Below are 22,437 nucleotides of genomic sequence, written 5' to 3' on the forward strand. Positions count from 1 at the left end.
ATCGCCTAACTGGCAGCACAAAACAGCACAGATGTCTTGCACTCAGGTTGTTGAATGGACATCTGGACACTAGCCAACCAGTCAGCCTCCACTGGCATCCAGTCCATTCCTTGTCACAGTAGCCAGTAAGTCAACTCCATCTGTTTTACTATCTCTACTAGAGCAGCTACTTCATTATTTCAGATGGTCAACAAATTTGTCAAAGTACTGTAAAGATTTATCATTTATTCAGTGTCAGTACCTGAGTATAATGCTGTTTCAGTCCATGGGCATTACTTTTCTCCTGTGCAGAGAGGCTTGTTCACTTCAAGTTCTGATAGTTTGCCTTCCTGTGGTTCAGAGCTTGAGGTAGACAGCAGACATTCTCCATTTTCATTTCTCTCAGTGACCTAAAGGATTGCAAGAACAGAATTTCATTCCACTGGAATCTTTGGAAGGGGAGGAGTACTCTAGAGGGATTCCATTTGATCCACCTTATCTTGTTTGCAGTAAATCATCTTATGAACATCTCTTACCTGAAGTTTGTGTAGCGTACCTCTAAAGAGGTTTCCCATTTCAGCTGGAGGTAGAACCTCATTCTTATGTATTTGACCTCGTAGAGTTCAAATTCATGATTTCTTGCAAGAGCAGCAGGTTCATATGTGCCTGATTTAACCAGTGTCCAAAAAGATGGACTTCAAGTTCTGCCTATCTGCTTTCAGTAAAGTCTGCCTTTTGCATGCCTTAAAAGTAATTTAGTTTGCAATGAAGAAAGTGAGAGATGGCAGAGAATTTTCTTATATGCCACCTGGTAAAGATCCCAGATTGACTGTTTAGGCAAAAAAAAGTATTCCAAGGCTCAGTGCCATTGGCTTGAATTGCAGCTCACCAATGCTACATGGGTTCAGTACATGCAAACCATCTTCCAGAGGTACAAGGTTTTCTTGCCTAGCCTGTTTTCCCAGTCAGTTTAAATTGATAGGAGTTCTATCTGAGGCAGATGAACATGGAACCCATTTTATATTTGATACATCTTCCAGAATCTCAGCTTCTTCTGTTACTGCTAGTCACTTGCATGGCTGCATGAATCCTGGTTGGTTGAGGACATTCATATGAGGATAGCAGATGTTCATTTAACTGGAGACATCTTTTTGGCAATAAAGTTAAGGAGATTGTAACTACCATCAAGTACCACTGCTCCACATTACACCACCACTCAACGGTGCCCCCTCCATCTACATCATCCTCAAGATGAACAAGCAATAAAAGAATGAAATATAGAAGTTTTGTCCCTTTGGCAACCAGTCACAGAAGACTATCATCTTCCTTTAGCTAAATCTCACTAGCAAGAAATGGGGGAAAACAAGCTGCACCTGCATGACTAATTTTGCCTTATTGTAAACTATCTTGAGATTATGTATAATTTTTTATGTTTCAATTATCTTTATTAGGGCAGATAAATAAACAGTGTACATATTTGCTCCGTTCTTTTCAAGTTAACATCTTAACACTATTAACCAGGATGTACTACAAACATATCCCACTACCCCCTCCCTCTTCCCAACCCCCCTTCCCCCCCCCCCCTCAACCCTTCCCTCTACCCTCCCCGTTCCTAAGAACCTATGAACCTTTTAATCATACCACAGGTATTAAGTCCTCTCAACATCCTACACAGTCTCTCAGTTTAAAATTCTACTTCGTGCTGCTGGTTGTAATGTGTCCCAAAAATTCGCCCAGGTTTTTACCAGCTTTTTCCCCTCGGCAGAGGAGAAATCAGTAATTCCACACCGTTCCAGTTTCAAAAGTTCGATCATGTTTGTCCTCCAGGCCCCAAAAGAGGGGCCCAAGCTCTCTCTCCAGGTCAACAAAATGATCTTCTTTCCAATCAAAACCGCTCTATGAAGAAAGGAATTAAGTCCTGGCGGGGCGAGCCCTGTACACTCATATTTGTCAAAAAGTAACAGTGGTTGTCTCTGTATTGTGCTACAGCCCCAGTACCGTTTGATTTCGTCTAGCATTTGAGACCAAAATCTCACCACTCGGGGACAAGACCAGAACATGTGCCCTAGCCCCGCAGGTATCTGGTCGCAGCGGGGGCAGGCTCCAGTGCCACCAAACCCTGCTTTTGATGCTCTGGCTGGTGATATATATATAGCCGCAGTGCAAACTTATATTGTAATTCCCAATGTCGAGTGTATACAGAGGTCTTTAGGGCAAGGGCCAAAAAGGTCTGGAATACCTCGTCCGAGACCTCTGCTGCCAAGTCTGCCGCCCATTTATGCGCCCTGCCTCGATAATCAATGTCCTCAGTGGAGTCTTGAAGGTATCTGTGGTGAAACCGCAGGGGTACTGTATTCTGTGCCCCCAGTGTCAGTGCTGTGTTCAACGTGTCCTGCACATCTTCACTCAAGTTAATCCATCCCAGTTCTGTCATATAATGCTGGATCTGCAGGTGCGCCAATTGGTCTGTCCCTGGCAGATTAAATTCTCTTTGCAGTTCCTGGAAAGGTCGCACTTTACCGTCATCTGTCAGCAGTTGGTACAAGTAGTGTATTCCCTTTCTCCGCCATCGAGCAAATATCACTGAAGATGTTCCTTCTGTGAAATCTGGATTGTGAAACAGAGGCAGGAAGGGCGTTGCGGTCCATTTAAACCAATGTCTTTTACACAACCACTTTCAAGCTGCTCTTGTTGACAGTAAAAATGGGTTGTTTCCAAGTTTATGTATGATTCCCGTGCCTGATGCGTGTAACCACCACCCCAGATGCACTGCGGGAGAGAGTGTCTGCTCTATTTGTGTGTTTGAGAATTCCTGCTGTCCCGTGAGCCAGTCTCTAATGTGCCTCATCGAGCATGCAATTGTCAGGTATCTTATGTTGAGTAGACCCATCCCCCCGTGCCCTCTTGGTTTTTGTATTATGTGCAGAGGAAGCCGAGGCCGTTGTCCTCTCCACAGAAATACCTGAATCGCTTTGTTGAGTGCCAGCTCCTCTTTCTTTCTTAGATATAAGGGAAGCATCTGGAATGTATAGAGCCATTTGGGGACTATCAGCATATTAACCAGCCCTATGCGTCCTGACAGGGAAAGTGGACATGTACCCCAAAGATACAGCAAGCGCCTGGTCTCTCTCAGAACCGGGATCACATTCCTATCATACAGTCGCCCTATGTCCGATGGAATGACTACCCCCAAGTACTGAATCTGATCCTCTGCCCACTGCAGCGGGAATGCGCCCTTCCAGCCCCGCCGCAGCTCCGGATCCAGAGGCAGCGCCAGTGACTTGGCCAGATTTAATTTAAAGCCCGAGAGTCTGCCGTATTTATGCACTGTATGCAGGAGATGCTTTAGAGATGTCTGAGGATTATTCAGCAGTAACAACAGGTCATCAGCGTACGCCAACACCTTAATCTCATGTTGCTGGAGCCTAATGCCCTGTATTTGTTCGTGTGCTCGGATCTCATTCAGCAACGGCTCTAAGGACAACAAGAATAACAGTGGAGAAAGTGGGCAACCCTGTCGCGTCCCTTTCTTAATGTCTAACCCCTCTGTTCTTATCTCATTGACTAATATCATGGCTCGGGGGTCAGTGTATAGTGTGGTGATAGCCTTCAAGAGCCATCCAGTAAGACCTATCCACTGCAATGTTTCAAACAGAAAGTGCCATTGTACCCGGTCGAATGCCCATTCAGCGTCAAGGCTCACCGCCAGCCTTTGTGATTTTGTGTCAGGATCTGCTAATGTGGCTAAAATGAATTTGCGCACGTTAAGGACAGATTGACGCCCTCGAACAAATCCGGCCTGATCTTCCTTCACTAGCTGTGGCAGCAGTGGTGCTAGTCTATCTGCTAAGATCCGAGACAGCAGTTTTGCCTCCACGTTAATCAGTGAAATTGGTCTGTAGGAACTGGTTTGCAGTAAATCTTTTCCTTTTTTTGGTATTAAACTGATAAGAGCCGTATTGGCGTGTAGTGGGAATCGGCCTTTCTCTATTACTTCGTTAAGGTATTCTAATAGGGGTCCCAAGATCTGCAGTTTCAACATCTTGTAAAATTCACCGGAGAGACCATCAGGTCCCGGTGCAGAGTGCATCTTCAATGCGCCTATAGCTTTCTGAAGCTCTTTTGCCTCTATCGGTTTATTGAGGGGGTCTAGTTGCTCTGGATGTATCTTCCCCATGTTAACTGTGGCCAGGTACTCTGCTGTAGCCTTCCTGACGTCTCTCTCACCCTCCTCTCCTTTATAGAGGTTAGCAAAATGCTGTTGAAATACCTGCGCTATCTCGTCTGGATTGTTGGTGATCCCCCCCGATTGTCTGCATATCGCAGCAATATAATGGGACTTCCTTGTGCCTTTCATCAGCCTCGCTAGCATCCCCCCCGCCTTATCTCCAAATTTATGCAACCTGTACTTCCTGAATAGCAGGGAACGTGTCGTGCGTTCCTGAAGTAGGCTGTTCAACGCCGCTCTGGTGGATGTAAGGAGTTCATAATTTTGCTGCGTGGGGTGTCTGCCATAATGCCGCCTTATAACCCGGATCTTCCGTTCCAGCTCCACTATACCCTGCGTTATTTGCCTGTTCCGTCTACTTACGTATGCTATAATCTCTCCTCTAAGTACTGCTTTAGCAGCGGACCAGAACAGAATGGGGTCATCCGCGTGTGCCTGATTATGTGTTTGGTATTCCTCCCATTTCTTGTGTATGTGCTCTGTGAATGCTTTTGAGGAGTACAGATATGCAGGAAACCTCCACCCAGGGGATTGCTGAAAATATGTTGCAATCTCTAAATCCACCCATATAATGGAGTGGTCTGATATCTCTTCAGGGCCTATGACTGCTCCCGTTATTTTCTGAAATATGTCAGGGGAGGTTAATATATAGTCCAAGCGAGACTGTGAATGATGTGCTCTGGAGATGTGCGTGTAATCTCTTTCATCTCCATGTAATATCCTCCAGAGGTCAAGAAGGCCCACCTTCTGACAAAAGGAATCTAGGAGGGACACCTCCGATAGGGTGTCAGGGCGCACTTGCCTTGACCTGTCTAACACTGGGTCTATCACTTGGTTCATATCTCCAGCAATCACTATTGGGAGGGATGCATGTGTGTGGCAAAGGGTCAGCAGCTGAGCGTAAAAGTGTGTAGCTGAGGTATTAGGGCCGTACGCTGATACCAGTAGCATCTCTTTTCCTTGTAAATTTAGCTGAATTCCAACATATCTCCCTTCTCCATCTTTGAACAGCATTTTTGCCGCGCCCATCAGTGATTTGTGCAGCAGAATTGCTGTCCCTCCTCTTCTACCTGTTGCTGGGGAATAGAATACCTCCCCCACCCATCCTCTTTTTAGCTTATCGCTTTCCTCTTTGGATAGCCTTGTTTCCTGCAGGCAGGCAATGCCTGCCCCATGACGTTTAAGAGCTGATAGGATTTTGGTTCTTGTAATTGGGGATGTGATGCCGCCTACATTCCAAGAGATCAAACGTGTTTTAACCACCTTCCCCTTGGTGTCTTGGAACTTGCACTGTTAAATACCTCTGAGGCCTTTGTCTCCCAGGCTCCCAGCCTAGCCCCGAAGACATCTCTCTCCCCCTTTGCATCAACGTGTATATCTCCCTCCAGCCTGCTTTCTTCCACTTCCGCCACCCTAGACTTCTTTGTGTAGGTTCCCTCTCCATTTTACAATACCTGAGGATACTTCTTTTGCCTTTTGTTAATCCCCCCTCCCTTCTCCACCCTTCCCTAACTCCCCTCCCCCCCATTAATCTCTATACTCCCCAACATGCCCTAGACAACAAATTGTGTGGGAGCCCCTGCCATGCCCGAGGCCCCCCCCCACCCGACCCACCACATTGTGTTGTGAACCAGCTCTTTACTGTGTGCAATACAGAACAACCATTTTATAGTTCTCACCCACTTTGGGTCTTAGAATCGTCCTTATTTCCAGTCTGCTCTGCCGCCTGTTGTTGTTCCCTCTGTTCCAGCGCTGTTATGTACTCTTTGGCAGCAGCCTCAGAATCAAAGGACCTCCATTTGCCATCTTGTCGGATTTTTAACACTGCTGGGTAAATCAGCATGAACTTGATCTGCAAATCCTGTAGTCTGCACAGGGGGGGTGAATTTCTTTCGACGGTCCTGTAAAGATACTGAAAAGTCCTGAAAGATTCTTATTGTCTTCCCCTCAAACTTTGTATCGTCCCGCTTTAATCGGTAGCCTCGCAAAATCTCCATCTTGTGCAGGTAATTATGTACTTTCAGTATGACTGCACGCGGGCTCTGGCGGCCATCTTGGTTGCGGCCCACTCAGTGTTTTCGTTCTAAGCACAGTGCTCCTGCATGGTCAGACAGCGCAAATTCGGCATTCAGCCACTTTTCTATCACCGTGGCCAGCACCGAGTCACTCACCGATTCTGGTATACCGATCAGGCGTAAGTTGCTCCTTCTGGCCCTGTTTTCTAAATCATCCACTTTCTGTTGCAGCGCTTCGACCGTGGACTGCGTGTTCCGGAGCTGACCATGCACTGGGGAAAGCGCATCCTCAATCTCCGATACTCGCCTCTCTAGCTCCCCAGCCCGTTGTGTTACATCTGTCAGACGCGATTCATATTGTTCTAGCTGCGCCGAGAGTTTTTCCAATCATGGCTCCAATGCTTGCGTTACCGCGGCGGTCAGTTGCGCCAGCTGCGCGGGAGTGAAATTCCGCTCGCTTCGCTGCAAGGCCTTCTCCTCGGTGGTATCCGCCGTCTTTGCCTTATCTTTCTCTTTTTTAGCGCTGCGTGGCGGCATTGATTTAGTTGCTGTTTCCACAAACTTATCCATTGGTTGTACTGCTTCTGCTAATATATTAGTTCACTGGTCAACCGTTTTCTGCGGTTTATATGGTTAAATCAGGCGTGGGGGCCCCGGAGAGCAAAGACACACGTCCTACTCTCTCAACGCATCACGTGACTCCCGTCATGTATAATTTTTTAAACTTTGTGACATATCATATGCATAAATAAAAAACAATGTAAGCAAGCAGCCTTCACATTATGCCACTTGTTGGGATCAGGTACAGTTCCTCACCAGTGGGGAAAAGATCACAACTAATTCATGGGTTCTCAGCATTGTCAAAAAGGGCTACTAATTCAGGTTTCAGTCCCTACAACCAAATTGACCCGGAATTGGTTTCAGATAAGTAGCCACTTCTCTTCCAGTCATACATAGTCAAACCTGTTCCAGGTCAGGAGAAGAATTAAAGTGGTTATCCCAAGTACTGCTTGATTTCCAATAAGACAGGATTGGGTCCCATTTTATTATTAGGAGTGGCCTAGTGGTCAGGGTGGTGGACTTTGGTCCTGGGGAACTGAGGAACTGAGTTCAATTCCCATTTCAGGCACAGGCAGCTCCTTGTGACACTGGGCAAGTCACTTAACCCTCCATTCTCTGTGGACAAGCAGGCTGCTTGTTCTCACTGATGGGTGACGTCCACGGCAGCCCCTCCAATCGGAACACTTTCTAGCAAAGTCCTTTGCTAGTCCTCGCGCGCCGATGCGCACCGCGCATGCGCGGCCGTCTTCCCGCCCGAACCGGCTCGTACCGGCCAGTCTTCTTTTGTCCGCGCTCGGTACGGTCGTGTTTCGCCGTTCGCGCCCCAAAGTTGACCTCGCGCGTCGTTTATCGACTTCGTTCTTAAAAAAATAAAAAGGTGTCGGAAGGAGACCTTTATGGTTTTCTCCCTTCCCGTACTTCTAGTTTTTGCCCCAGTAAGTTTTCTTTCGTCGTCGGGGTAGGCCCTATTTAGGCCTCGGTCGAAGTTTTTCTTCCCCCTATTGTGGTGCCATTTTCGCCATTTCGAGTTTTGATCTCACTGGCGCGATTTTTCCGCCCATGACATCGAAGTCTTCCAGCGGCTTCAAGAAGTGCACCCAGTGCGCCCGGGTAATCTCGCTCACTGACAGGCACGCGTCGTGTCTTCAGTGTCTGGGGGCTGGGCACAGCCCTCAGGCCTGTAGTCTGTGTTCTCTTTTGCAAAAGCGGACTCAGGTGGCGAGATTAGCCCAGTGGAACGTTCTGTTCTCGGGCTCTTCGTCGGCATCGGCACCGGGAGTATCGACTGCTTTGACGTCGTCGGCGCCCGGACCTTCATCCTCGCTCCCGATTGCATCGAGTGCATCGAGGCATCGGCCCTCTGCATCGGGGCGACATCGGAGGGCTGCGTCGGCGTCTGTGGTATCGAGACCTCCTCGTCTGCTGATGTTGTCGGACGGTGGTGCTTCGTCTGGAGTGCAGGTGAGGGCTGTCCATTCCCTGCTGGTGGCAGTGAGCCTTCGGGTGGGTCTCCCCCTACCCTGAGGGCTCCTGCGGTACAGCCCCCCCGAGACCCGACCCTCTTTGGCCTCGGCCCCGAGGAAGAGACGGCTGGATTCTACGTCCTCCTCGTCGGTGCCGGGAAGCTCCGGTGACGTGCTTCGCTCCAAAAAATCGAAGAAGCATCGTCATCGGTCCCCTTCCCGTGTCGGCACCGAGAGCTCTGGGTCGCCAAGGGAGTCGGCACCCAGTAAGCATCGGCACCGAGAGGACCGCTCGCCTTCTGTTCAAGAGGTGTCGATGCGCTCCCCTTTGGACAGCCTCCACGCCCGGAACAGGTTCTGACATCGACTCCTGCATCGGCTTCCATGTCTTTTTCCACAGCCGCTCTGCACGAGAGCCTCCGGGCCGTTCTCCCAGAGATCCTGGGAGAGCTGTTGCGCCCTACCCCTCCGGTACCGGGGGTGCTTGCGCCACCAGTACCGTCGAGCGAGGCGCCAGCTGGCCCATTGTCCGGGGTGAGGTCTCCGACATCGGTGCCGCTTGCGGTACCGAGTGCGGTAGCCTCCCAGGAAGGCTCCCCGACCACGTCGGTGGAGGGAGCTTTGCCGGTGCGGGCAAGGGAGTCTACCTCTCGACGCTCCCACCGTGGCCGTGGTTCCACGGAGTCGAGCCGTGCACGGTTGCAGACACAGGTCCGTGAACTTGTGTCTGACACCGATGGTGAGGCTTCGTGGGAAGAGGAAGAAGACATCAGATATTTCTCTGACGAGGAGTCTGAGGGGCCTTCCTTCCGATCCCACTCCCTCTCCTGAAAGACAGCTGTCTCCTCCTGAGAGTCTCTTTCGCTTCCTTTGTCCGGGAGATGTCTACGGCCATCCCCATCCCGGTGGTTGTGGAGGACGAGCCCAGGGCTGAAATGTTTGAGCTCCTGGACTATCCTTCTCCACCTAAGGAAGCGTCCACAGTACCCATGCATCATGTCCTCAAAAAGACATTGCTGGCAAACTGGACCAAGCCATTAAGTAATCCCCACATTCCCAAGAAGATAGAGTCCCAGTACCGGATCCATGGGGACCCAGAGCTGATGCGCACTCAGTTGCCTCATGACTCTGGAGTTGTGGATTTGGCCCTAAAGAAGGCCAAGAGTTCTAGGGAGCATGCTTCGGCGCCCCCGGGCAGGGACTCTAGAACCTTGGACTCCTTTGGGAGGAAGGCCTACCATTCTTCTGTGCTCGTGGCCAAGATTCAGTCCTACCAGCTCTACATGAGCATACACATGCGGAACAATGTGCGGCAGTTGGCGGGCTTGGTGGACAAGCTCCCCCCTGAGCAAGCCAAGCCATTTCAGGAGGTGGTCAGGCAGCTGAAGGCGTGCAGAAAATTCCTGGCCAGAGGGGTGTATGACACCTTTAATGTTGCATCCAGGGCCGCTGCTCAAGGTGTGGTGATGCGCAGACTCTCATGGCTGCGTGCCTCCGACCTGGAGAATAGAATCCAGCAGCGGATTGCGGACTCTCCTTGCCGAGCGGACAATATTTTTGGAGAGAAAGTCGAACAGGTGGTAGAGCAGCTCCACCAGCGGGTACCGCTTTCGACAAGTTCTCCCGCCGGCAGCCTTCAGCTTCTACCTCCACAGGTAGACGTTTTTATGGGGGAAGGAAGACTGTTCCCTACTCTTCTGGTAAGCGTAGGTACAATCCTCCTTCTCGACAGCCTGCGGCCCAGGCTAAGCCCCAGCGTGCTCGCTCTCGTCAGCAGCATGCGCCTCAGCAAGGCCCCACAGCTCCCCAGCAAAAGCAGGGGGCGAGCTTTTGACTGGCTCCAGCAGAGCATAGCCGACATCAACGTGTCAGTGCCGGGTGACCTGCCGGTCGGGGGGAGGTTGAAAGTTTTTCACCAAAGGTGGCCTCGTATAACCTCCGACCGTTGGGTTCTTCAAATAGTCTGGCAGGGATACACCCTCAATTTGGCCTCCAAACCTCCAAATTGCCCACCGGGAGCTCAGTCTTACAGCTTCCAGCACAAGCAGGTACTTGCAGAGGAACTCTCCGCCCTTCTCAGCGCCAATGCGGTCGAGCCCGTGCCATCCGGGCAAGAAGGGCTGGGATTCTATTCCAGGTACTTCCTTGTGGAAAAGAAAACAGGGGGGATGCGTCCCATCCTAGACCTAAGGGCCCTGAACAAATATCTGGTCAAGGAAAAGTTCAGGATGCCTTCCCTGGGCACCCTTCTCCCCATGATTCAGGAAAATGATTGGCTATGCTCTCTGGACTTGAAGGACGCCTACACGCACATCCCGATACTGCCAGCTCACAGACAGTATCTGCGATTTCAGCTGGGCACACGTCACTTCCAGTACTGTGTGCTACCCTTTGGGCTCGCCTCTGCGCCCAGAGTGTTCACGAAGTGCTTGGCTGTAGTAGCAGCGGCGCTTCGCAGGCTGGGAGTACATGTGTTCCCCTATCTCGACGATTGGCTGGTGAAGAACACATCCGAGGCAGGAGCTCTACAGTCTATGCAGATGACTATTCGCCTCCTGGAGCTACTGAGGTTTGTGATAAATTATCCAAAGTCCCATCTTCTCCCAGTACAGAGACTCGAATTCATAGGAGCTCTGCTGGATTCTCGGACGGCTCGTGCCTATCTCCCAGAGATGAGAGCCAACAACTTGTTGTCCCTCGTCTTTCGGGTGCGAGCCTCCCAGCAGATCACAGCTTGGCAGATGTTGAGATTGCGTGGCCACATGGCCTCCACAGTTCATGTGACTCCCATGGCCCGCCTTCACATGCGATCTGCTCAGTGGACCCTAGCTTCCCAGTGGTTTCAGGCTGCTGGGGATCTAGAAGACGTGATCCACCTGTCCACGAGTTTTCTCAAATCCCTGTATTGGTGGACGATTTGGTCCAATTTGACCCTGGGATGTCCTTTCCAAATTCCTCAGCCACAAAAAGTGCTGACTACGGATGCGTCTCTCCTTTGATGGGGAGCTCATGTCGATGGGCTTCACACCCAAGGAAGCTGGTCCCTCCAGGAACGCGATCTGCAGATCAATCTTCAGGAGTTACGAGCGGTCTGGAACGCTCTGAAGGCTTTCAGAGATCGGCTGTCCCACCAAATTATCCAAATTCAGACAGACAACCAGGTTGCCATGTATTACATCAACAAGCAGGGGGGCACTGGATCTCGCCCCCTGTGTCAGGAAGCCGTCAGCATGTGGCTCTGGGCTCGCCGTCACGGCATGGTGCTCCAAGCCACATATCTGGCAGGCGTAAACAACAGTCTGGCCGACAGGTTGAGCAGGATCATGCAACCTCACGAGTGGTCGCTCAACTCCAGAGTAGTGCGCCAGATCTTCCAGGTGTGGGGCACCCCCTTGGTAGATCTCTTTGCATCTCGAGCCAACCACAAGGTCTCTCAGTTCTGTTCCAGACTTCAGGCCCCCGGCAGACTGGCATCGGATGCCTTCCTCCTGGATTGGGGGGAAGGTCTGCTGTATGCTTATCCTCCCATACCTCTGGTGGGGAAGACTTTGTTGAAACTCAAGCAAGACCGAGGCACCATGATTCTGCTTGCTCCTTTTTGGCCGCGTCAGATCTGGTTCCCTTTTCTTCTGGAGTTGTCCTCCGAAGAACCGTGGAGATTGGAGTGTTTTCCGACCCTCATCACACAGGTCGAAGGGGCGCTTCTGCATCCCAACCTCCAGTCTCTGGCTCTCACGGCCTGGATGTTGAGAGCGTAGACTTTGCCTCTTTGGGTCTGTCGGAGGGTGTCTCCCGCATCTTGCTTGCTTCCAGGAAAGATTCCACTAAGAGGAGTTACTTCTTTCTGTGGAGGAGGTTTGCCGTCTGGTTTGACAGCAAGGCCCTAGATCCTCGCTCTTGTCCTACACAGACCCTGCTTGAATACCTTCTGCACTTGTCTGAGTCTGGTCTCAAGACCAACTCTGTAAGGGTTCACCTTAGCGCAATCAGTGCAAACCATTACCGTGTGGAAGGTAAGCCGATCTCAGGACAGCCTTTAGTTGTTCGCTTCATGAGAGGTTTGCTTTTGTCAAAGCCCCCCATCAAACCTCCTAGTGTCATGGGATCTCAATGTCGTTCTCACCCAGCTGATGAAACCTCCTTTTGAGCCATTGAACTCCTGCCATGTGAAGTACTTGACCTGGAAGGTCATTTTCTTGGTGGCAGTTACTTCAGCTCATAGAGTCAGTGAGCTTCAGGCCCTGGTAGCCCAGGCTCCTTACACCAAATTTCATCATAACAGAGTAGTCCTCCGCACTCACCCTAAGTTCTTCCCAAAGGTTGTGTCGGAGTTCCATCTGAACCAGTCAGTTGTCTTGCCAACATTCTTTCCCCGTCCTCATTCCTGCCCTGCTGAACGTCAGCTGCACACATTGGACTGCAAGAGAGCATTGGCCTTCTATCTGGAGCGGACACAGCCCAACAGACAGTCCGCCCAATTGTTTGTTTCTTTTGATCCCAACAGGAGGGGAGTGGCTGTGGGGAAACGCACCATATCCAATTGGCTAGCAGATTGCATTTCCTTCACTTACGCCCAGGCTGGGCTGGCTCTTGAGGGTCATGTCACGGCTCACAATGTCAGAGCCATGGCTGCATCAGTGGCCCACTTGAAGTCAGCCACTATTGAAGAGATTTGCAAAGCTGCGACGTGGTCATCTGTCCACACATTCACATCTCATTACTGCCTGCAGCAGGATACCCGACGCGACAGTCGGTTCGGGCAGTCAGTGCTTCAGAATCTGTTCGGGGTTTAGAATCCAACTCCACCCCCCCTAGGCCCATGTTTTATTCTGTTCCAGGCTGCACTCTCTGTTAGTTGGATAAGTTGTTAGGTCAATCTCAGTTATGTCCTCGCCGTTGCGAGGCCCTATTGACCATGTTTGTTGTTTTGAGTGAGCCTGGGGGCTAGGGATTCCCCAACAGTGAGAACAAGCAGCCTGCTTGTCCTCAGAGAAAGCGAATGCTACATACCTGTAGAAGGTATTCTCCGAGGACAGCAGGCTGATTGTTCTCACAAACCCGCCCGCCTCCCCTTTGGAGTTGTTTCTTCCCTTGTCTTTGTCTTGCTACATATGGGACTGATGAACATGAGCCAGTTTGGGCGGGAAGACGGCCGCTCAGGCGCGGTGCGCATCGGCGCGCGAGGACTAGCAAAGGCCTTTGCTAGTAAAGTGTTCCGATTGGAGGGGCTGCCGTGAACATCACCCATCAGTGAGAACAATCAGCCTGCTGTCCTCGGAGAATACCTTCTACAGGTATGTAGCATTCGCTTTCCTTCAGCACACTCTTTATACACCCTCTGATCAAATACATCGTTTGTGGCAAAATAGCAGTATATTATCTCATTTTTATCGTCAACTGATTGTTTTTAGTCCTTTTAACTTTTGCATTAGTTTCTCTATTTTCTCTTGCTTCTATGGGTCCATGAACAAGTTCACAGTGGCCTAATACTGCACCAAGGATGCTTTCTCCTGAAGGTTTTGCACTATTGCTTCCCCCATCTTTAGTCCTTTTTCATCCTGGACATGTACCCAGTATGTATTTGTTTCCTACCATATTCTTGCTATAATTTCTACTTACTGAGACTTGTTATAAATTTTATCAGCCCATCATGTGAAGTCTCTCAAGACTTGGGGAAACAAATTTATTCTCCCTCCTCCCCCCAGTGATACACAGGTCTCTTATTTAATATCTTAAAAAAAAACGTGAATCAAAGTCTATGCAACTGTTTTTCTTCAACCACAAAAGAAATGGCATTCCAAGAGTTAATTGAACTTTGGCAAATTGGCTACTGTCCTATATCCAGTTCTGCTGCAAGCAAACTGGTGCTCATCTAACTAGTAAAGCCTATCCTAACTAAATGAAAGTCACCACAACTACTGTAGTTCTCTTGCACGTGATGTCCAGCAGAACAAATTTCAAAGTAATTACTTGGTCTTCATTTTATACCTTACTTCACACTATTACTTGGACCAGTATACAGTCACAGTATGTTTAGTTGACCCATGGTGGCCAACCTTTCATTGTAACATCACCAGTTCTCTTATCTTTTTCTGTGACTGGGCTGTTCTGGACAATGGACAAACTACAGTTAAATTGATCAGTCCTAATCTTTGGAGTCACTCACTTGTCTTGTCTGTTGACAGTAAAAGCATTGTTTCTCCCCTGTAGCAGTTGTTTGTCTGATCAGTCCTGTTGTTTATGAAAGACAATCCATCAAACCTCTTTTTTGAGCTATAGAACTGAAGGAACTTCTGCCACAGGAAGGGCTGTACGTGCCATAATAATCTTAACAAATAGTTATGAGCTCTTGGAGAACTGTTAAGACTTGGTGCTGTCAGATGACATCACCCACCTATGTTCCTGATTAATCTTTCTGTCTAAGGAAAACATATAATACAAGTGAGAAACAAATTTAGATGGGGGGGGGGGGGGGGGGACAAGTGAAAAGGTGAAAATACACACAATTTGAAAATAGGCCAGATTGGAGCCTGTGCTCAACAGAAATAAAGTCTCTAGAAGAATAGTTCAGTGTGTTTCAAGTTTATTAATATTTATATACTGCATATCGAAACATCCAAGCAGTTTATATTCATTAAAAGAGAAAAAAAGGAAAATAGAAGCTACATCTCCAAATGTTGCACGCCGTCAGAGCATCTAATACTAAATGAATTGGGCATTGTAAGTTTTCCTAAATAGATATGGGAGGACTTCCTGCGTCATAGAAACATTGATACAGTTGACACACATTTTTCTCTTCCATTCTTCTGGTCACAGACACTTGTAGATGCACTCAAAAAGATATGCATGCAAATACTACAGACAGCATTGGCACTAAATTTGAGTATGATCAAATGCCAAGAAGTGAAATTCATTACTGTCATGGCATGTACTAGTGCTGTCTGATTCGGCCAAAAGGTTTTCAATTTGATTCACTCATATAAATCTATTTTTCAATTTGATTCAATTCAATTTAGTTCTACTATCAATAAATAGAAAATAAAATTCATTTTTCTACTTTGTGTTGTCTGGTCTTTTAATTTTTGTGATCATGTTGGTCCCAGTCTCTGGTTTCTGCTTTCCTCTGTCTTCTCAAATCTTTTGCCAGCAACTCCTGGTCCATTTGGCATTTCTTCTCTGTCAATGCCCTTCATTCGTCTCCCCTCTGTGTCCCTGCCTGTATCTTCCTGCCATGTTGAGCATCTCCCCTCTCTGGTTCTTTATTCTTGCCCTGTCCAAGAGTACCCCTCTGTCTCTCTCCCCCCTGCCCATATCCAGCATTACATCTCTGCCTCTATCCCTTCTCATGTTCAACTTCTCTCCATATTCCTCTTTCTCTCTTTTCCTTCTCTCTTGGCCTCCCCTCCCCCTTCCATCCGGTGTCTGCCCTCCTGTCCCCCTTCTATTGAGTATTTGCCTTCCTTTCCTCCTCCTTCTACCCAGTGTCTTCTGTCCTCCTTCCATCCAACATCTGCCCTCCTCTCCCCCTTCCATCTGCCTTCCTCCTCTCTTCCTGATTCCATCCAGGGTCTGCCTTCCTCCTCTCTTCTCCTCCCTCTCCCCGTCCTGACACCTCTGCCGCTGCTACTGTTTCTTCTCTAGATGAGCAGCAGCAGTGGAAAAAGAAGCTAAACTCACCACGAGGCTGGACTCTTCAATGGTTGGCTGTCAGTCCCGCCTCCTTGGATGTCCCACTTCCTGTTCTGGGTCAGAGCCTGCAGCCTGCTCCAATATAGAGTCTGGCCCTGTGGTGAGAGAGGCTTCTTTTGTTGCCGCTGCTGCCGCTCTAAAGGAGCAACAGCAGCAGCTTGGGTAATGGCACGAGGGAGGTGGGGAAAGTATGATTTTTTTTTCCCAAGATCTAGTTGAATCAATTCGTCCAAAACAAATCTGCAAATTGATTCAAATCGCAAATTCGACAGCACTAGTTTGTACAAAACTAATCCATATGAAGGTACTGCCCCCTTCCAGAGTGTTGTTTAGGAATCATTATATAAGGCATGCTTTGCATGTTTATCCACCATGCCACTGCTGCCACACCCCCGTCCTTGCTATTCTGGTTCTCACTTATTCAGAAGTGCATTTCATGTTTTTTTCTAAAATCTGTAAAAACTAGTGATTGAACCATGTAATTTGCTACTGGTTGCTAGGTGTACTGCCAGCAAGTGGCGAAGAAGCATGGCAATAGTTGTTTCAGTACAACAGTTATCACTGAATTTTACAGTTTTAACCACAGGGTGCCATTTAATGGTTTGATACATTGTTCCACTTGGTTTCCATGAGCCGTGCTTCACATGCTTTCCCTATTTCTTAGTTGTAAATTCCACTATAACATCTAGTGACTGTTACATAGATGCTAATCACTAGTGGTGGAAAAGCATGGGCATATCTGTTACTGTGCTACTGTGGTACCCTGTGGTTTTAAAATATATATATATCCTTTAAAATCTTTCAAATTGATATTGATCTCTAATAGTTACATTATCATATTCTTTCCAAACCAGTGGAACCTTGGGAGACCACTCAGTTCAAATTATCTCTTTCTGTCCTACAGATCAGAGGCATACCCAGAGGTACACACACGCATGCACAGTGGTTGAAAATATTTTCATGTGCTATGTTTCTCTTACTTTTCCCACTTGTATGTATTTAGGTGAAACTGTGATCTGTTTTCACTGCCACTGTTAACTACTTGGTAAAAAAATTGATTTTTGTACCTTTTTTTTTGTGATAAAGAAGACTTGGAGATATGTTTGGTTGTTCAGGTGACCTTCCTTAAATAGAAAACGTAGCACTTCGAACTTCATGAATTTGGGATCTCACATTAGTATAAAATTGAGCAACAATTGGTGCATTAATATATTGTGAATGAATGAAATAAAATGTGACAATATTTTTTTTTAGACATTCTGCCTTGATATTAGATGAATTGCATATCATCTTTCTGGGCAGCATTTGAAAACACTGCTGTCAGTTGGAAATAATTTGTGGAGGTCAGGAGGCTGGATTTTTTTTTAAATGAAATCCTTAGAGTAGCCAGCTCATATATCATTGGACACTTTAATAAATAGTTATAGTTTCTCCTGTCAGCCTCTTCCTTGTGCTCATTGGCAGCAGCTGTTCATTTTTTCCTCTTCCTGTAATGACCATCTGCCTCCAGGAGACTCTTTGCTGCCATCTGCCTTTACATAACCTGAAGTGTTACTGTTTTGTAATGTATAAAATATTTTAATTTGCATAGGGCTCTCCTGAGGTATTTGCTGCATCAAATATTAAACCACCCATCACCTTCCTATGCAGCACTTAAAGATATTTAAAAGTCTTTTTAAATGTGATACACAGTGGCATCAATCAGTACAGTTACTAATTTTGCTTCATATTTTTCAGACAGGGCATTTAGCAATGGAAACATTACTCTCTCTCACCTCAAAACGAGCAGGAGACTGGTTCAAAGAAGAACTGCGACTTTTGGGTGGTCTTGATCATATTGTAGATAAAGGTATAACTTGAGACTTGAGTTATTCAATATTTTCTCCTCTGAGATTTTAATATTCTGTTTTCAAAGTTTGGTTTCAGTAGAATTTCTTGATATTTTTTTGTTAATTCTCTCCTCCATTTTTGGGTGTTAACTATGCTGGTTGCTGTGTGAGTAGTGGAAGACAGGTAGTAATCCTCAGACTCCTTTCCCTGTGGCTCCCAGCCTTAAAATGGCCACTTCCACCCTCTAGCAGTAGTATAACGGTACTGCTGCTAAGGGTCAGGCTGTCACTTTTGTAGAAACATTGAACATGACCATAGAATAAGGGCACATAAGATCTACTTAGTCTGTCTTTCTGAATTCCTCGTACAGTGCCATAGACCCTAGTTGATTATTTTGCTTTCCAGCAACTGCCATACTGAAAATAAGAACCTCATACAACTGTATTGATATTCAAGTACTGGTCTAAGAAAACTTCCCAGAGGGGGTACGGGAAGGGGTTCCATTAGTTAAAACGATGGCGTTTTGCATTGTACTAGAATGATCAATGTTTTGCTACTGGAATATGTTCTATACACTCCCAGATGGTTCTATAATTTCTTTATTTTGACAAGTCATCAATAAAAACCGTTGAAACATAAGATATTCACCAGACACTAAACTTAGAATAGAAGTAGTCTTCCCTCAGATGCTGCACAGATTGAAAGGGCTGTATACCTCTTCTTAGCCCCAGAATTTTGATTTATCTACACTTAAGGAGAAATTAGACCTTGCCTGCTAATTTGCTTTCCTTTAGTCCCTCCAGATCAGCCCAGGATTGGACTGATGGGTTGTGCACTCCTTCCAGCAGGTGGTGACAGAGAAGTTCTGACTCTGGGAGCCAATAGGAGCCCTGGCCATGTGACCCTAGGCTCAGTAATTGAATAACAAAGCAGGAAAGAAAAAGAGACAATGTTCTGTGGCACCGAGAATCTGAGCAGCCACACAAGCACTGAAAATAACGTGCATGAAACAGACACCAAAGCCATGCGTCTTATATAGGCAAACACAACCTGCCCAGGGGAAGATGTTTGAGAACCAGGAAGTTATGATTCTTATGTCACTTCCTGTTACATCTTTTTTTTTTTTTTTAAACAGCAAAAATGAATGCACAGAGCAGCTCTGACCCGGAACTCTCCTAAAAGACAAACTACTCTGTAGAACCACTAAAATAAAATAACGAGCTGAGATCTCAAGAGGGACCTGGGCCAGGCTGGAGGGACTAAAGGAAAGCAAATTAACAGGTAAGGTCTAATTTCTCATTCCTAAGCGTCCCTCTGGACCGGCCCAGGATTGGACTGATGGGAAGTAACAAAGCAGTACCCTTAAGGGAGGGACCCCAGCAACTCCGCCGTAAGGACCCTAGCCCCAAAAACTGCTTCCTGATGACATTGGACACATCTAGCCTGTAATGCTTAGAAAAGGAATGCAAGGAAGCCCAAGTCGCAGCTTTACAGATGTCCACAGGAGGTACCATAAACCTCTCCGCTCAGGATGTTGCCTGACCCCTCGTAGAATGGGCCTTAAGTTTTTACGGGACCTGTTTCCCCATCAAGAAGTAAGCGGAAGCTATCAATTCTTTAATCCATCTTGAACTAGTCAGTTTGGAAGCTGCCAACCCCTTGCAAGAACCTCCAAAAAGTAGAAACAGACGGCCCGAACGCCTGAAATCCTCTTTGACCTTCAGATAATGCTTGAGAATCCTTCAAACATCCAGCATCCACAACTTGCGCTGATCCTCCGACACGGAGGAGGAGCCTAAAACCGGCAAAACCACTGACTGGGAAAGATGAAAATGCGAGACCACTTTAGGTAGAAACGAGCACACCAGACGTAAAACTATGCACGCCTTAGAAAATTCTGGAAAAGGAGACCTACAGGAAAGAGCCTTCAATTCTGACATTTGCTTAGCCGACACAATGGCCACCAGAAAAACTGTCTTGAGAGTTAAATCCTTAAGGGAACATGATGATAAAGGCTCAAAAGGAGGACCTGTAAGGACCGAAAGCACTAAATTCAAATCCCAGGCAGGAAAGGTTTTCCCTGACCAGAGGACGAAGGTGACTGACTCCCTTTAAAAAGTGGGACACATCTGGGTGACTAGCTAGCGACTTGCACTGTTCCCCGAAAGCAGGATAACACTTCCCACCTGCACCTTTAGGGAAGCTAAAGCCAAACCTTTCTCAAAACCCTGCGGTAAAGAGTTCAACCTTTCCGCTACGGAAGCACGGAGAGGAGCGAGACTCTGCTCCGAACACCAGTCCTCAAAAACTTGCCAGGTCCTAACATAATTTAGAGACATTGACCGACAACGTGACCGGAGCATAGTGGAAATAACCTGCAAAGAGTATCTCCTCTTCATCAAGCGTGCTCGTTCAAGAGCCAGGCCGTAAGACAAAATCAAGCCGGGTCTGGATGAAGAATTGGGCCCTGGGCCAGAAGGCCTACCTGATCCGGGAGGCAGAGTGGAGGAGCCGAGCAAAGACACATCAGATCAGCATACCACAGTCTGCAAGGCCAGTTGGGAGCCACCAGAATCACCGGACCCCCGTGCATCTTGGAGGAGTGGCCTAGTGGTTAGGGTGGTGGACTTTGGTCCTGGGGAACTGAGGAACTGAGTTCGATTCCCGGCAGCTCCTTGTGACTCTGGGCAAGTCACTTAACCCTCCATTGCCCCATATAAGCCGCATTGAGCCTGCCATGAGTGGGAAAGCGCGGGGTACAAATGTAACAAAAAAAAAAATAATCTTTTGAATTAACCATCCCAGGAGAGGCCACGGAGGGAATGCATAGAGAAGATCCCAAAGCCAGTACTGAAGAAGAGCATCTATTCCTTACGCCTCGGCGTCCTCTCTGCGACTGAAGAAGCGATGCACCTTTGCATTGAGATTCGTGGCGAACAGATCCAAGAGAGGAGTCCCCCAGCGTTCCATTATCAAACGAAACGCCTGCTGACTGAGGGACCACTCTCCCGGATCAAGGGTGTGATGGTTGAGAAAGTCCGCTTGAACGTTCTCCACTCCCACTACATGCGAGGCTGAAAAAGCGGAGAGATGACATTCCACACAGGCCATGAGTTTCACCGACTCCTGCTGCAACAGGCGACTTCTGGTCCCTCCTTTCCGATTGGCATGAGACACCACAGTTGCGTTGTTCCAGAGGATGCTCACAGCTGCTCCTCTAACTACCAAAGAAAAGGCCTCCAGCGCCAGCCAAATTGTCCTGGTTTCCAACAGGTTGATCGATAGGGAGGCTTCCTGTGTTGACCACAGTACCTGAGCAAACTATCCCATGCAGTGGGCTCCCCGGCCTCTGAGACTGGCATCCGTCATCACTACTATCCACTGAGACAAATCTAACAGCATTCCCTTGGTCAGATTGCTCGAATGAAGGGGAAATGGGACTTGATATGCCGCTTTTCTGTGGTATTTTGCAACTACATTCAAAGCGGTTTACATATATACAGGTACTTATTTTGTACCTGGGGCAATGGAGGGTTAAGTGACTTGCCCACAGTCACAAGGAGCTGCAGTAGGAATCGAACCCAGTTCCCCAGGATCAAAGTCCGCTGCACTAACCACTAGGCTACTCCTCCACCAGAAGAGACTGCCGCGCTGTAGGGCCCGTAGAGGCAATCTCCTCCACAGAGAGTCCATCTGAGGAGACCACATGGAAAAGAGGGAAGACTGAAGGGCTCTCATTTGGGCTCTGGCCCAAGGCACCACCTCTATCAATGCCAGCATGGAGCCAAGGACTGCAGATAATCTCGAGCACAAGGAGCGGGCTTGTGCAACAAGGCCTGAATCTGGGACTGCTGTGTTAGGCAGGAGAAAAATCCACCCTTGTGCCATGTCGAAGGACACCCCCAAGTACTCCAGGGACTGCGAGGGAATAAGACGGATCTTAGATAAGTTGATCATCCATCCGAGGGACTGCAGTAACTGAACCACTTGTTCCGTGATTCTCTCACTCTGTTGATACAACTTTGCCCAGATCAACCAGTCATCCAAGTAAGGATGAACTAGAATACCCTCCTTCCTTAGAGCGACTGCCATCACCACCATCGCTTTGGTGAAAGTGCGAGGAGCCATAGCCTTACCAAAAGGAAGAGTCCAAAACTGAAAGTGACCACACTGAACCGCAAAGCGAAGAAACCTCTGGTGAAGGGGCCGGATTTGAATATGCAGATACGCCTCCATCAGATCTAACGCTGTCAGAAATTCTCCAGTCCGGATGGTGACAATAACTGAACGAAGAGTCTCCATCCAAAAACTGGAGACTTTGAGGGCATGATTGACCGTCTTGAGATCTAAAATGGGCCAAAAGGAACCTTCCTTCTTGGGAACCACGAAATAACGTCCCTGTCTTACTTCTGAGGACAGCACTGGACAAATAGCCTGAAGGTCCAAAAGCCACATTAGAGTATTCTGCACCGCCCTCGCTTTGAGCCGAGACTGGCAGGGGAACTCTGAAAGGGACCGCACAAATTCTAAGGCATACCTTTCTCGAATAATCTCTAGAACCCCACTGATTGAAGGTAATTTGGACCCACCTCTGAAAAAAATGAGAGAGGCGAGCTCCCACTGGAATCAGAGGAGGGTTCCGTGCACCTTCATTGGGACTACTGGGAAGGGG

At 48.0% G+C, this 22,437-nt stretch overlaps 1 protein-coding gene across 1 annotated transcript in view; it reads left to right on the forward strand.

The window, feature by feature from the left end:
* WAPL (WAPL cohesin release factor) overlaps nucleotides 1-22,437 on the forward strand; it is a 428,526-nt gene that overhangs the window by 265,015 nt on the left and 141,074 nt on the right. The window contains exon 9 of the mRNA XM_030204989.1: nucleotides 17,673-17,784. Within this exon, the coding sequence (XP_030060849.1) occupies nucleotides 17,673-17,784 (112 nt within the window). The remainder of the gene's footprint in view (nucleotides 1-17,672; nucleotides 17,785-22,437) is intronic.

Source organism: Microcaecilia unicolor, chromosome 5 (assembly GCF_901765095.1).
Source record: "Microcaecilia unicolor chromosome 5, aMicUni1.1, whole genome shotgun sequence".
Lineage (NCBI taxonomy): Eukaryota > Metazoa > Chordata > Amphibia > Gymnophiona > Siphonopidae > Microcaecilia > Microcaecilia unicolor.